Source organism: Pezoporus wallicus, unplaced genomic scaffold (assembly GCF_028554395.1).
Source record: "Pezoporus wallicus isolate ANWC-B61680 ecotype Strahan unplaced genomic scaffold, APGP_CSIRO_Pwel_v1 contig_3847, whole genome shotgun sequence".
Taxonomy (NCBI): Eukaryota; Metazoa; Chordata; class Aves; order Psittaciformes; family Psittacidae; genus Pezoporus; species Pezoporus wallicus.
This window is the reverse complement of record NW_026639842.1, coordinates 1,844,255-1,858,249: the sequence shown is the minus strand read 5'-3', so window position 1 is coordinate 1,858,249 and position 13,995 is coordinate 1,844,255. Positions and strand designations below refer to the sequence as shown.

The following is a 13,995-nucleotide window of genomic DNA, read 5'->3' as shown; positions in this document are numbered from 1 at the left end:
AGAAGAGGTTGTTAGCACCCAATGAAGATGCTGTATGGAAAAAGTGCTTGTAGGAACAGCAAACAACCTGGAGAAGACAGAGAGGCCGGGAGTCTAAAGGCGGGGGTGCTGTGTAGCACCTACCCTAGAGAAAAATGAAGCAAAGATTCAGGAAGGCTCTGTATGCTGAGTGAGAAACTCAGGTCTCTGCACAGGAACAAAGTGCTATTTTTGTTTGACATATGCTAAGTCAAACAGAGGAATAATATTCAAAGCCTTCCTAAAAGACTGGAGACACTTTAATTAAATATTCAGCGCAGGTCTGTGCAAGGCTTAGTTAGGAACTACACAACAATGGGAATAACAGACTAAAAAGGGGGGGGGGGGGGGGCAAGGAAGTCCATTTTTGCAATTTATGACTGTGAGACGGTGCAAAAGAGGAACTGAGCAATGGACAAATGTTACAGAGATAGTCTGATTTTACTGTCATGAACTGCACTATCTATCCATGAGCATAAACACATGTACAGGCAAAACAAAACAGAAATTTGTGAAATGCAGTGAGTGTTAGCTAAGAATCAGCATGAGATAAAAATGAAGTGAAATTAAAAAAAAAAAAAAATATTTATTATCAGCCAGGCTTTGCAGGAAACTGCTACATTTGTCAGAAACAGTCTGCCAAAGCTGCAAGATAAAGAATGAAAACATCTTAAGTGTATATATATATATATATTCTATATAGCAAAGGGAAAAAAAGATCTTTTGCAGGAATTCATACTGATCACTAAAACAAAGCAAAGCTTCAATCATACTATTGTGTACTGAGGGACGTGGTCTACTTATTGAGGTTTTGTATGAATAAGATTAAAATCATGATTTTGAACAAGTAAGCTTAAATGTTTCAGAATTCAGAGTACCTATTATAAAGCTAAAAATATGTCAAGCACTAGGTGTCATTAAGAGTTGATATCTTAAAAGAATGTGAGGCCATGTACAGATAAAAGCTGCAGATAAGGAAATGAAATGAATACAGAAATAGAAAATGGAAACAAATTCCCTAGTAATAAACAAAAAAGAAAATAATAAGAAGTCTTATATTGAATATGTAAATGTGCTATAATTATAGATTAATGGTACAAAATGCCAGAATTAGTTGGTACATGATATATCGTCATTCACAGTTTCCAAAAGTAGCACTAGAGAATACAGTAGCTAAAGAAGTAATCACATGATTGAATTGGTATTTGCTGACATTCCAAGTGTGGGAACACTTGACAATGAACCACAATTTGATTGCTATATTTTCAAATGTGTTTTAAAAACATATGTACCCATATCACTTCAAGCCCAGTGTATTCCCAGTCCAGTGGTCCTATGAAAAGTGTTAATTTTTTCTAGACGATCTATGAGGATAAGAATGAAGTTCAGAGCCACAATCGACATCACTAACAGGACAGCATGTTAATGAATAACTCAAACACAAAGACAGCTGCTGAGCTGTTTCTCAGTCTAATGCTGAGAACGAGGCCATTCAGAGGAAGCCTGGCGAGCTTCTTCAGTGAAGTCCAACAGGAACAAATAAAATACATCTTTAGCTCCTTCCACAGACGGGGGAAACACAGAGTCTCCAAATTTCAGAGATCAGAAAGAGAACAAAACTGTGGAAGAGCCAGCACAGGCAGCTTCATGGAAAAGTCTAAGCATTAATGCAGAGGTTAAAATCCATGAGGTGCCTCAGAGAACTCCAAAACAAAGGAGGGAACGCAGGAATTGATTGACAGCTCTTCTTATTTGCATTATATTATCACTAATTTCTTCCTCTGGAAGAAGAGCTGTAAAGTTATCTGGGCCACAAAGAATTTGATACATCTTGATCCCAGTTGGCAATTGTCGCTGCTAGTTGACAGAAACATGGCACAAAGGAGACATGAAGACCTTTTCTCCTTTCTATCAAACATATTACTGAATGTGTTATTTTATCAAAAACACAAGTAAAAGCTCTGATTGCTCATACTTTTTAAACAAAAGGATGCTATTGGGATGACATACACATCTTTCAAAAAAAGCAATATTCAATAATTCAAATGAAACTAAATACATACTAAACTAGTCTTCTTCCATACTTTCTAATCTTTCCCACAATACATAGGATCTGGTTTGTTCCTATAAATTTTTTGTAATGCAAATGCATTCTTCATAAATACCAATTTTCTGCAAAGAACATTTTTCACAAATGTCCTATATGACAAAGATCAAGTCAATGACATATCAGATTATGCCTGATAAGCTGAGTAGACATACAAGGAACCAAATAGAAAAACATCTGTAATTTTTTGTTCTATGCTGTGCAACATACAGGTGTTCAAAAAAGGATTTCAAACTGTATTCTCTTTCTGCTGCTTTATAAATAAGTCTTCTTTGCTTTTTCTGAAACTTAGTTTTCTGAAGTTCTACCTAGTTCTTTGAAGACTAAAAAACATCACTGATGTTTTAGCACTTAACAAAGGCAGGAATTTTTTGCAGCCTTTTCAGTGTGTTATTGCCCATTGAGCCAAAGAGTTAAGGCAGCGTGACAGTGATACCAGGAGAAGGTAAATCTGTCCAGTCCCAACTGAGTTCCTCCAGTGTAGCATGTCATGAGGTTTATGCTTCAATTCCTGGCTTCAGCAGCCATCTAGGAGAAGAATTTGCTCTGTACACAGATGTCTGGAGCAAGCTGATGCCAGAGAAATTTGACGTACTGCTCTTTTCAAGTTGTTTTGTTTTTTTTCTTCTCTGAAGGCCAAAAGAAGAGTTTGCCTTCCTCTACATCAACATTTGAATTTAAAGAAAAAACTGCTTTCTCCTGCCTCTCCTGGTTTCAGCTTTCTATATATCTCCATAATGATGTGATAATCGCCTTGCAAATATGTGCAAGAACTGCATCTTCCTTTTAAGTTTATTTCAAAACCAAGCTTAAAAAGTTTACTTTCAAGTCTGTTACCCTCGTTGCAGTAACAAATGACACTTTTTTTCTTGAAAAATAGTCCTGACTGAAATGTTTAGCAACTGTTTTGGAATTCACAAGCTGCACGTGACAAGTGACATTCGTTTCAATTTTCAAGTTAACCGCAAATCATTGTAGTTTTCCAAACAATTGCTGTAACAGTATAAATTTCTTTCTAGTAAAGTTCTATTAATCACTTTACACTTAGCTGGTTAGAATTAATTTAGCACAAATATTTTTCCCCTACCTGGCAAGAGCTTCCTGGGTTGCAAAGAACACAAAAAAGAGGAAAAAAAAAAAAAAAAAGTGATTTTTTTTTTTCAAATGGTCTGTAAATCTGGTGCCTATTTCCACAGCCCATGACCCTCTCCAGAATATCTTGTCAACTTGAGCTAAGTGAATTTAAGTATATCGTACTCCTTTTTTCTTTCTTAATAACAGTGTTGATAACTGGATATCTTAAGAAGGACTCTCTTCATAGTAGTGTGGAAGAAATTGTTTTCTTTGAAAGCAGAGTTTTGAACAAGAAGGTGATGCAGCAAAAATTAAACAGCAACAAGAATACTCAGGAATCATTTAGTAATGACTCCAACTTACATAAGACATTTATCTGATTTGGCTTTTGAATAATATTATTCAAAGTGACTACAGCTGTAAGTTAATTAAAATTTAAGTAAAGCAAAAAACAAAACCTAAGCTAACGATTATTAGCCTAATATGCATGGTTTCTAATTCACAGTGTCTTGTCAAACTCTGTGGAAAAATGTCCATGGGGCACACAGCAAACACAAAAACATGACTTCTAGTTCAGGAGAAGTGTTTGCAAAGGTATAAATGCTGCAAAAACGCTTCTATATGCTTGAACCGTTCTTACACATTTTTTCCTAAACAGGCAGAGTGGCCACTCACAAAGGCAGAATCTTAAGTCAAGATAGGCATTTGTTGTAACCCTGTGCAATACCCTTGTTCTGATGCCTTTAAGCATGTCGGCCAGACTGAATCTCTGAGCAACTTGTAACACTCAATGCTACAGCAGCTGCAATTTTACAGAGATAGGAGATGGTACCATTGTACAGGTAGTATGAATCACTGGTTAAAAACTATTCTATGAAGCCAATGCAAACCCCTCTTTGAGTAAGCAAGTTGAGAAATACTACTGTTCTCTCTTATCATTGCTTATACTGATATTTCAAGTACTATTTATGCATTCATGCCTGAGTTACAACGTACCATGATTAGTCTTCCTATCTCATTTTTCTTGCTTCTAGTCTTATAGACCAACCACTGTTTTGACAATCTTGCAAATAATTTTAGTGATGAGATCATTTTGCCTTCACAATAATATTGTTGGGACAAGAAGATAATAAAACATTTTACAGTCTATTTAATTCCTTTAAGTAAAAAAAGAGTTTTGTGCATTTTAGCTTAAATGGGGAAATGCATAGATGATTCATCATTCTGGGTATATTCCAAGAAGTATCTTCTCCCAAGCTGGACAAGATACAGAAGACCAGCCACAGGATAACTATTTCTATTTCCTTCAGTCACTACACATTCACCTATCTATGGTGATAGTGCCTTCATTTCCCTTCTCCAATGATTTACTCCTATCTAAATAGCAACCTTTTGATTGCACTCTTTATCAGACAATGAGAAATGTTTCAACTCCTCATAAATTATAAACACTAGAAATTTCAGATAGTGATTCATGATGTTCCAGCAGCTGTGAGATCCTCCCATATACTCACATTTATAAAAACCCAATCTTCAGAAAATCATCTTCATGAATGGTATTTTGAAAGATTTGACTGACTCAAAGGACAGTGTGAGTGAAAATACCATGAACAAGGGTATTTGAATTCTAACAGATAATTTCTTTGTAGGAAACTGTCTAATATTTCAAAGCATTCATTTCTATGATCAATCTATTAGTAGGTAGTGTAGACAAAGATAGACTCAATGTGCAATGAAGACATAAAAACTATATCATTATGAAACCTGAATTCAATTTCAGTGAAAGTCCTTTATTAAACAGATTATAATCCAGTGTGTCACTCATCTAAGCCTGTATTGTATGCTTCTGTAGTGCAGTAAACATTATGAGCTGGCAGAATCACAAATTACATTTGCTATTCACAACATGCTCTTCTTTGTTCACCTGACCATACAATCTTTCACTTGGACCATGACTCAAATATAGGCATCACTTAGAAGTGATCAACAAATACGTGAGAGGACATAAATTTGAGGCTTTTTATGATTTTTTTTTTTAATGTTATGGAAATAGATGTCAACAGGCTACTGCCAGGGGAAAAAAAAAAAGGAATGAGATAAAAACAGGAAAATAAGAAGATATTAGTAATACTGCAAGAAGACACCAAGAACAAAACAAAACAAAAATTACTAAATAAGAACCTGGAGAACCACTCAAGGTAATAACCTCCGAAATATCTGGCCCTTAACTGTATATGCATCTAATAAAAATAGAAAGTGTTTGATATAAATGTTACTAAAAGTTTTGCTTATTGTAGGACCTTCTATATAGTCTTCTAATAGAAAATATCGGCAAGTGGAACCTCTCCTTTTGGAGAGGACAAGAAGAATAGGGTATTACAGAGTTAAAGAAAATAAGACCTCTGAAAATGTGAAGCCCTTTCTTGAGGTTACCTGAAATATTTGTTTGATCTTGACAATGTCTTGTTTATCTATACTGCAGAAATAGTTATAATCTTTTGCACACAATTTGCAGGAGAACTGCATTAAGTGTGCAAGTGACCATCACAGTCAGAAAACATGACCTAAGGGTTGGATGTATTACATCTGATAGCACTTGCAAAGAGCAGTCTGAGCAAGTGATATCAGTAATCCATTAATCTGATAGCCCATATTGATTCTACTACTTCCAAATTTCTGTCCTCACTAAACACTTCAGAATTTGCCGAGGATATTGAGAGTTCCAACAAAAACAAAGCAAAACAAAACGTTATTTTATCACATCAATCATTTGAACATGAGTATTCTAGCATTCCATTATCTTTTACAGGCATATTTAGGATTCCCTTCACTGGGATACCCACAGGCCACAAAAAAAAAAGCTTGCAAAAGCTTTATAGCAGTTCAAAGCATATACACGTTTTGTATGCACCTCTAAATGTCAGGAGTAAGGAAAGATAAAAGCAAAAGTGTTTAATTCTTTACCACTGTTTCAGTCTGTGTGTTCTTTGTCATTCTCTTTCTATGAAAAAGTATGAGACAAGTTCAAATTTCAATGACCATTTCTTTGAAAGGCTCATTCAGCAGTTTACAGCAACAGATACATCCAGGGAGGTTAGTCACTGATAACAGAGAACCTGGGAAGGGTTGGTTTATTGATCAGAATCACTTAGCAGGGGGAGATCACATCAATTCAGTTGAACCAAAATCTTATGGTAGTGAGAGAGATGGAGACAGCCAAGTGTATCCAGATGGCCTAGGGTATTCCATCTGCCTCTAGATGTGCACCTTCAGAAGGACACTGGTCTCCTGCAGATCTCTTACCTCTGACATCTCCACAGAGGAAGTTCCACATAGAACTCACCACCAGTACTTAAGCAACGTGAATGCTGCTGCCCAAACAAGCATGATCGATTCAGATACCAATTTAGGTGTCCTAGTGCAATAGATTTGCCTCCCCTCCCCCCCTTCACTACATTCAAACAGAGTAGATACTAGCTTTTCAACTCATACAATGTCACCCTGATGAAATAGTGTTTTCATAAATTTTCTTGCATAACTTAGCCTTTAGAAAATGACAAGTGAGAGAGCCAGAAGTACTGTTCACATATAATTGTTAATCACCCAGGTGTTATTATAATCAAGTTTTGCTGAGTTTGCTTCATTTGGATGGGGTGCTGGACAAGAACTAAATCCATGGAAATTTTTTGAATATTATAAATCAGTGGTTTCCAAACCAGAAGTCCAGCCTCTAAGGATAGTCATGAACTTCCAAGAACCCAATTTTCTTCTCATAATTAAATGAATGTCCTACTAACACAACATTATTAGTTTGTAATTGAGATTACAACTGGAAAATATTTGGGAACAAACACCCACACAGATGATGCAAGTGAAAAATTAACCATTACAACAATCTTCTTGGAACAATTCAGATTACAAAGATTTCTTGGTCCGGTGGCTGTTTACAACAGAGGGTTATTTCTGTATTAGCACCTAAAAAGTTTGTTCATCTTATTGGTTTTCACTTTATCCAAATTTTGATTTGTTAGTTCAAGTTATGCCATTTAGAAGCTAGAACATCCTTTCTGGCTTTGGAAAGAGCACAGAAATTAACTTCAGAAATCTGAATGAAAGTTAAAAGGAATAGAGTAGATGCAACTTGTAATGAAATCAGAGCAGTTCTACTTATCTGAATTCATTAGAAAGTTAAGAACTGCTTCTAGCTATTTGGAAGTTGTATGTTTTCTGCCCATGCATCCTGAAACATGCTGTGGTGCATAAGTATATATGGTAAATTATTTTTCTTTCTTGCTGGTTTATTTATATGACACCAACATCCACAGATGTTAAAATTTTATTGTATCCCACGTCAGTCACAGACACACATTACGTAGGGAGGAAGCACCTCTTCTAAAACTGCTTCACCAAATCCTTGTTGCAGATTCAGTGAGTTAGAAGGCTTTTTACTTTTATAAAGTCTGCACTACCAGGCCTGAAACACATCACGTTGGAAAACTTCTGAAGACTTCTTCAGACATCACCTTACAGGGAACACAAAAGAATTGTAACCCCCAGTGCAACTAACCCTCCACCAGAGTTTTTACTATACCTCTGTGTGAGAGCTTCCCCAGGATGATCCTTAGGCGCTGAAGAACAGGGGGTGAAATGTCATATTTATAGGTATCTACTACTGGCACTCGCTGACATCTCCCAAATATTCCATCTGCAGGAGAGAGGGAAAAAAAAACAAAAAAAGGAAAAATATACATTTTGTTTTCTGAGAGGAAGAACTGTGTGATGAGATGCACATTTCCAGTGTATCCTAATTATATACTGAAGGAAGCTTTCAAAAGACACTTAAAAAAGCTATCAAAGGACTACTGAAGCCATGAGACAGGGTATTTTCTATTAGTGAAATAAATAAATACTAGGAAGAGTATTAGTTGGTAGATTCTTTTGTACAAGTTATGCATACAGTTTATTTTACAAAGTAATTCAGACTTTTGCCTTCCAAACTTTATGATGTGAAACTTCTTCACTGACAATTCAGTGAGAAAAATCTTAATGTTCAGCACGTACTATGTTGTGGATTCAAAGTGAAGCATCTAGAAATCTAAATATTAATTTGCAGAAACTATGAGGATTTCCTGAAACATTTTTCAATGCACGAGATGTGTGTTAGACATTGGCAAATGAGAACTGAATCCGTAAAGGCTAGTAAAGGCTCATTTCAAGAAGTACCCCCTAATGAATGCAATAAAAGAAAGCTGCTCACAGAACAATGAGATATTAATGTGGCCTAATTTATTTAGCTCCATTCCATTTGTCTAAAATGACAGACTCTTCTCATCAATGTCTTTTCAAATCACACCTTCTAATTAATTTAGCTTCTTATTAGTCTTTATTTAGAGAATTGTTCATTTTGAGACAAGCTTCCTGTGTATGTGTGGGAGGAACAGGGAGTTCAAACATTCAAATTACCTTTCTCTCTTTCATACAAAAGACTAATTCAGAGCCTAGGTGCTTCACATACAATCTGACCATCTGCAGTTCTAGGCCTCTGAGAAAGAAAGTGGTTTCATTTATTGTTCAAAACAGTTCTCTTCTATATAGTGATCCAAAGGAAGCAATTGAAATGCAACAAGTTTAATTAGCAAAATATTCTACTGCAGTACTAGTTTTAACACAGTAATTACTTCTGCTCTGATATTACATCTATGCTCAAAAAGGATAGCTACATCAGATTAGCAGAAAATAACGGTAAGTATTAATTTGCAAACGTCCATTACTTTCTCCGCTGCTTCACAGAGCTAAAAGACTACAAATGAGAACTACTGGCCCAGCTGTTCACTAAATACAAATAATGGCATAAAAGAAAATAAACCAATCCAGGATGCAGAAAAAGGCATTATTAGCCTTCACCGTTAAACACAAATACCTCATTGAAATTAGCCAACTTTTTCTTTCCGTGCCTTTCCAATCCTCCTGTCACTTACAACTGCCAAATTAAGTTAATCCAAATTAAAATCTTACCTCTCAGTCTAATTTTGTTGTTGGAAACTAGGTTTCATTTAGAAACCGCATACACAGATCTGGTTTGGTTTTTTGCCATATAATGTGTACAGCAGCCTAAGAACAGATTAAAATATTCATCTCTATTTAAAAACTTGTTGCAGTTGGAAATAAGCAAAGTACAGAAATATCAGTCACTTGTAAACCAATGGATAACAGGAATAAATAAGGCCCTGATTCAGAAAGGAACAGAACAACATGTCTGTTTAAGAACAAGGCTGTTCAAAATGAAACACAACTTGAAATAGGCAGCTCTATTATGGAATACCAGCATTACTGACTACAAATAATTAGGATGAAAAATTATGCTTACATAAACAACAAATATTCCATAATATTTTAAAAATAATGTACCTCACAAAAAACTTGTAAGCTTAGAGTCCAGAAAAGCATACACATTCAGCACAAATCAAAGTTTGTTGTATTATCATTTAAAGATTTCTCCACAGATGCAAAAGCTAATTCACTCACAAACTCTAAAAGAGACCTACCCTTGTTTTCTAAACCAAGAGTTTTCAGAAACCTTTAGCCTACTGCCTTTGAATAGAACAAAACCTATTTAAATTCTAAAATTAACAATTAGCACATGAGTCTGAGCTGCATTATACAATCTATCCAAAAACACTGGGACTGCTTGGGGAGAAACTGCAAGTTACTTTGGCTTTTGTACTTGAAATATGGGCATAATAAGCTTTGAAGAGGCTGCAATCACCAATAGTGCTCTGCTCGGCTCAATGCAGTACTAGGAGAGTGGAGAAGCAGTAGTATGCCCCAAGGAGCGGTTGGCAAATACCATCTCTAAAATACAGAAGGTCTTTATAGTGGGGATTACAGTTGGAGTTGTGCAAATAGTAGATTTCATAGTTCACTGCAGTAGATTTTCTTTAGAAAAATATGAATTTTCCTAGGTTTTTCTATTTCTTGACGGGGGGAAGTGGTGCCGGCAGAAGGGTTGGTTTGGGTTGGTTTGTTTGCTTTTTATTTTTTATTTCATTCCAAGGCTTCCGTAGCAAGACTTAACAGTAAATCGAGTTTAGCATTCAATTTTAAGAGTACCTTTTAATTAAATCTTCTTAAAATTACATAGACTGGGGAGGGGTGGGAAGCAAAGGAGAAATATTTTACAATTAAAAAAAAAAGAAAGAAAAAGAAAAACAATTGTAAAAGTTCCCTCTCTTTTTCTTTTTGGCAGATGTGGCCCAAATTCAGAAATGGTTCTGGTCCAGCACCAACCTCATTTCCACTTAAATTACAGCTAATACTTAAAAACTGCCCACCTTAGGCTGCTAGGAACTGTCCAAACCCTGTGATCTTTACAGTAAGCAAATACATGGTGCATCTTTCCAGACCAGCTGCACTCACTCTTGCGTAGGGCAATATTAGGCTGTTGCAGTGAATTTGTGCCAGAGCACCCTGTCCTGCACATGTAACCTCTAATAGCCTCCAATAAGCAAATTGCCCAAAGTTGGCGTGAAGGACAAAGAAAAATGGAAAAGCTCCCAGATTTCACAGTAAATGTCATACAGCAGACGAAGTTCAAAGCATGAGTGATGCTTTAATAACCACCATCCACCGTATGCCTGTAGCCGTTAAGAGTGTGTTCATACCGAACTTTGATTAAAATTGTATTCCGAGAAGGAATGTAATATTCAAAAGGCATCTGCTCTTTACACATGCCCAGAATGAGGGAAGGTTGAGACGACAGATCAGTGTACACATATGGTTGCTATTAAAGTGTTACCGTTTCTAATCATTAGCAAAAAGTAGTATCTGAATTTCCATAATATCATCTTATAAGTTATACTTATACCTGGAAACATCTGCATTAACAGCATGGTAATATTGACATTTAGATAGCTTCTACATTCATTTCCAAAGAGAAGACTAAAATAAAAGAATAATATACCCAAGGAGACAGAGAGATGCTTTTTCATGTATTTGGCTATTCTGCTAATAGGTTTAATATCTGAGAAAAAGTGTAAGCATAAAGTTTTACAAGCTGCTACTTAAAATCTTTAATTTTGACAAATACATATTACAAAGTTCAATACTAAGATTAAAAGACACAAATTTAATGTAACCCAGGTGCCCAATAACATCTCAAATAGTGGCAGATGAACCTCTTTTATTACAGACAACACCCTGGAGCATGATACATGTATTTACACTGAATATTTATCAACATCTAGTGAAAAAAATCACAACTGATAGATTAAACCATGGACAAGTCAAAACACAAGTTCTGAAAGAGTGATTTTTGAGAGAGGTTTAGAAGCAAATATAACAGATGGAAAATTCCCATCTTTATTATTATTGCCCATTTGCCATGAATTAGAAGATATTTATGTCCTCTATTACCTGAGGAAGGAAGCACCACATTACATTCATGACTGACTCAAGGTTCTGTATTATGTCAAAGGAGGGCACAAAAGCTATAGTTTTAAACAGTTTTGAAGAGTGGATTGCACCAGCATGTTCACTTGGTAAGGCAGACAGGCATCATGTGCTTAACAGGCACTAAAAATCTTTGGAAACTTGCACTGAGTGACCAACTTCACCTTGAAGCAAAACTATTTGTGGGCAGCTGATTCAAACAAGTCTTCTTAAGTAGTGTTTCCTACAAAAAAAAAGAAACACTAACAAACCAAGAACAAACAAACAAAAAAACACCAGTGTATAATAAGCTGTCCTTGGCCAGAGAAACATATCCCATCTTGGAACCACTAAGTATGGCTAATCTGGCAATTGATACTAAGATGTATACAAGACTTGGCACAGTTTTGACCAATACAAGCAAAGAAAGAACAAGTTCTTGTTGAGCATATTTGGTACTGAAGAAAGCTATGAGGACTGATGGAGACACTGGAGTTTGTCTGCAGGCTGATGAAAGTTTGACAAATGTAAAATAGAAGAATTTAAATTCTGCAGTAATTAATTATTTAGATCTACATGCAGAGAAATTTTTGCATGGCGCTGACAAGTGACCTTTGCGAAGGAGCCTTCAAGTAGATGCTCTAAAGCACCAAATTCTGCCCTTCAAACTTCCTGTAGCAGCCAGAAAGGAAAAGACTCTCCAATGACAGTATTCACATACATGGGTTGAACAATGCTTCAGCTTCCTTACCCTAATTACCCAACAATTGTTAAAAAATAATAGAGCTTTGCATAAAACACAAGTTTTGCCCCAAATTGCAGGTATCATGCAAAAGTCCAGAGACCCAGCTGTGTGTCAAACGGCATCTGCTGCTAGATCATTTGTGCTCTTGCAGTTATCAGAGAACTTCCACTATTGTTTCTGCAGAGTTTTCAGTGGGCACCATTCTTCAGGAACTTAACCTTTTTTAAGTATTCTTCTCATTAAATCTGGACATTATTCCACACTCTTCACCCCAGGTATTGGCCTAAGTTGCTACAAGGTCCAAGAGTAGTCCAAGACTCATGAAAAGGCCAGTGCTTGATGTCTTATAACCCACAGTTAGATACTGAGTTGCCTACTGAAAAAATTAAATCATTTTTTAATGGGAAGCATAATATTTGCATCCTAAAAGTCTCATGATACAGTACTTCAGGTCATGGATGTTAAGGAGATTGTTAAAGTATTTTACTCTCCTCTCCTCTCCCTGCTATTTCTAGTATACTGTTTGTTTCCAAAATTCTTATTAAAAACAAGAAAAGTTACCATTTCTTTTAGACGACATGAAATTGCACACTTGGAAAGTTATTTCAGAAGGTATCATCCACAGAACCACATTCAACATTTACAAGTAAGCTCTTTGGCAAACAGTATATTTTTAATATTCCATTTATATGGATTTGTCCATAATTTATACCTCTACTTTTAAATTCTCTTTACAAGTGAGGTAGAGAGCATAAAGATAGAGCAACAGTGGTTTCTACAGTGTCATTTCTCATGCAATGTTTTGAAAATACTGCTCTAATGCTTTCAAACAGCAAATCCTTACAAGTCTCACTGCAGCAGTTCGTCAGAAAAGCTGCTGCTTGCAATCACGGTTAAATGCATCACAAACCTGCAGCGCTCCACAGAGAATGCAGCCTTCCTAGGAGGCAATCTCCCCATGTTAAACTTTTAAAAGCTTTTTACCATTTTCTTTTTCTTATCTCTGGGCAGCCTCAGTAGTCCTTGGTTAGTTCCCTTGCAGAGCAGTAACAGTGGCATCTAGTGGAGAGTTCCATGCTCAGGGATCAGTCCTGGAGCGTACACTGTTCACCACCTAAATTTATTGCTTCCACATCCGTTTGACTTCATCTGGAATACATAGCTACACAGTTACAGCCACCTCAGTCCAACCCACCCTTCCCTGTCCTAATGGCTGATAGGCATATGGCAGTTTTTAATGCAGTTACTTGAAATTAAGAAACACAATAAAAATTAAAATAAGCTAGGATATTTGTTTCTAGAATGAATGCATTATTAGACAAGTAAGCAAAGTGCATACAGATTGTTTTAAAAAGAGTATGTGGAGGTATTCTGCTTTTGCTAGTGTGCAAGCCACAAAACATCATGCAATGATAAGTAAACCACAGAATCATAGAATGGTTAGGGTTGGAAAGGACCTTAAGATCATCTAATCCTGAACTGTAAGCAAAACACAAGGCATAGTTTTTATAGATTTATGTAAGATGTTCTAAACATGAATTATTTTTTCTACTCAACAAGAAAATACCATGCAGTGGATTCTCTTACTAACATATCAGTAAATAAATAGGCTTCCTCAGCTATT

At 35.9% G+C, this 13,995-nt stretch overlaps 1 protein-coding gene across 3 annotated transcripts in view; it reads right to left on the bottom strand.

Moving 5' to 3' along the window:
• Positions 1-13,995, bottom strand: part of PTPRN2 (protein tyrosine phosphatase receptor type N2) — a 655,166-nt gene that overhangs the window by 485,697 nt on the left and 155,474 nt on the right. For 2 of the 3 annotated variants that reach the window (XM_057416429.1, XM_057416426.1), the window contains exon 3: positions 7,791-7,904. The exons of the other annotated variant lie outside the window; for it this stretch is intronic. In XM_057416429.1, coding sequence (XP_057272412.1) covers positions 7,791-7,904 — 114 coding nt within the window. The remainder of the gene's footprint in view (positions 1-7,790; positions 7,905-13,995) is intronic. 3 annotated transcript variants of the gene reach the window in all.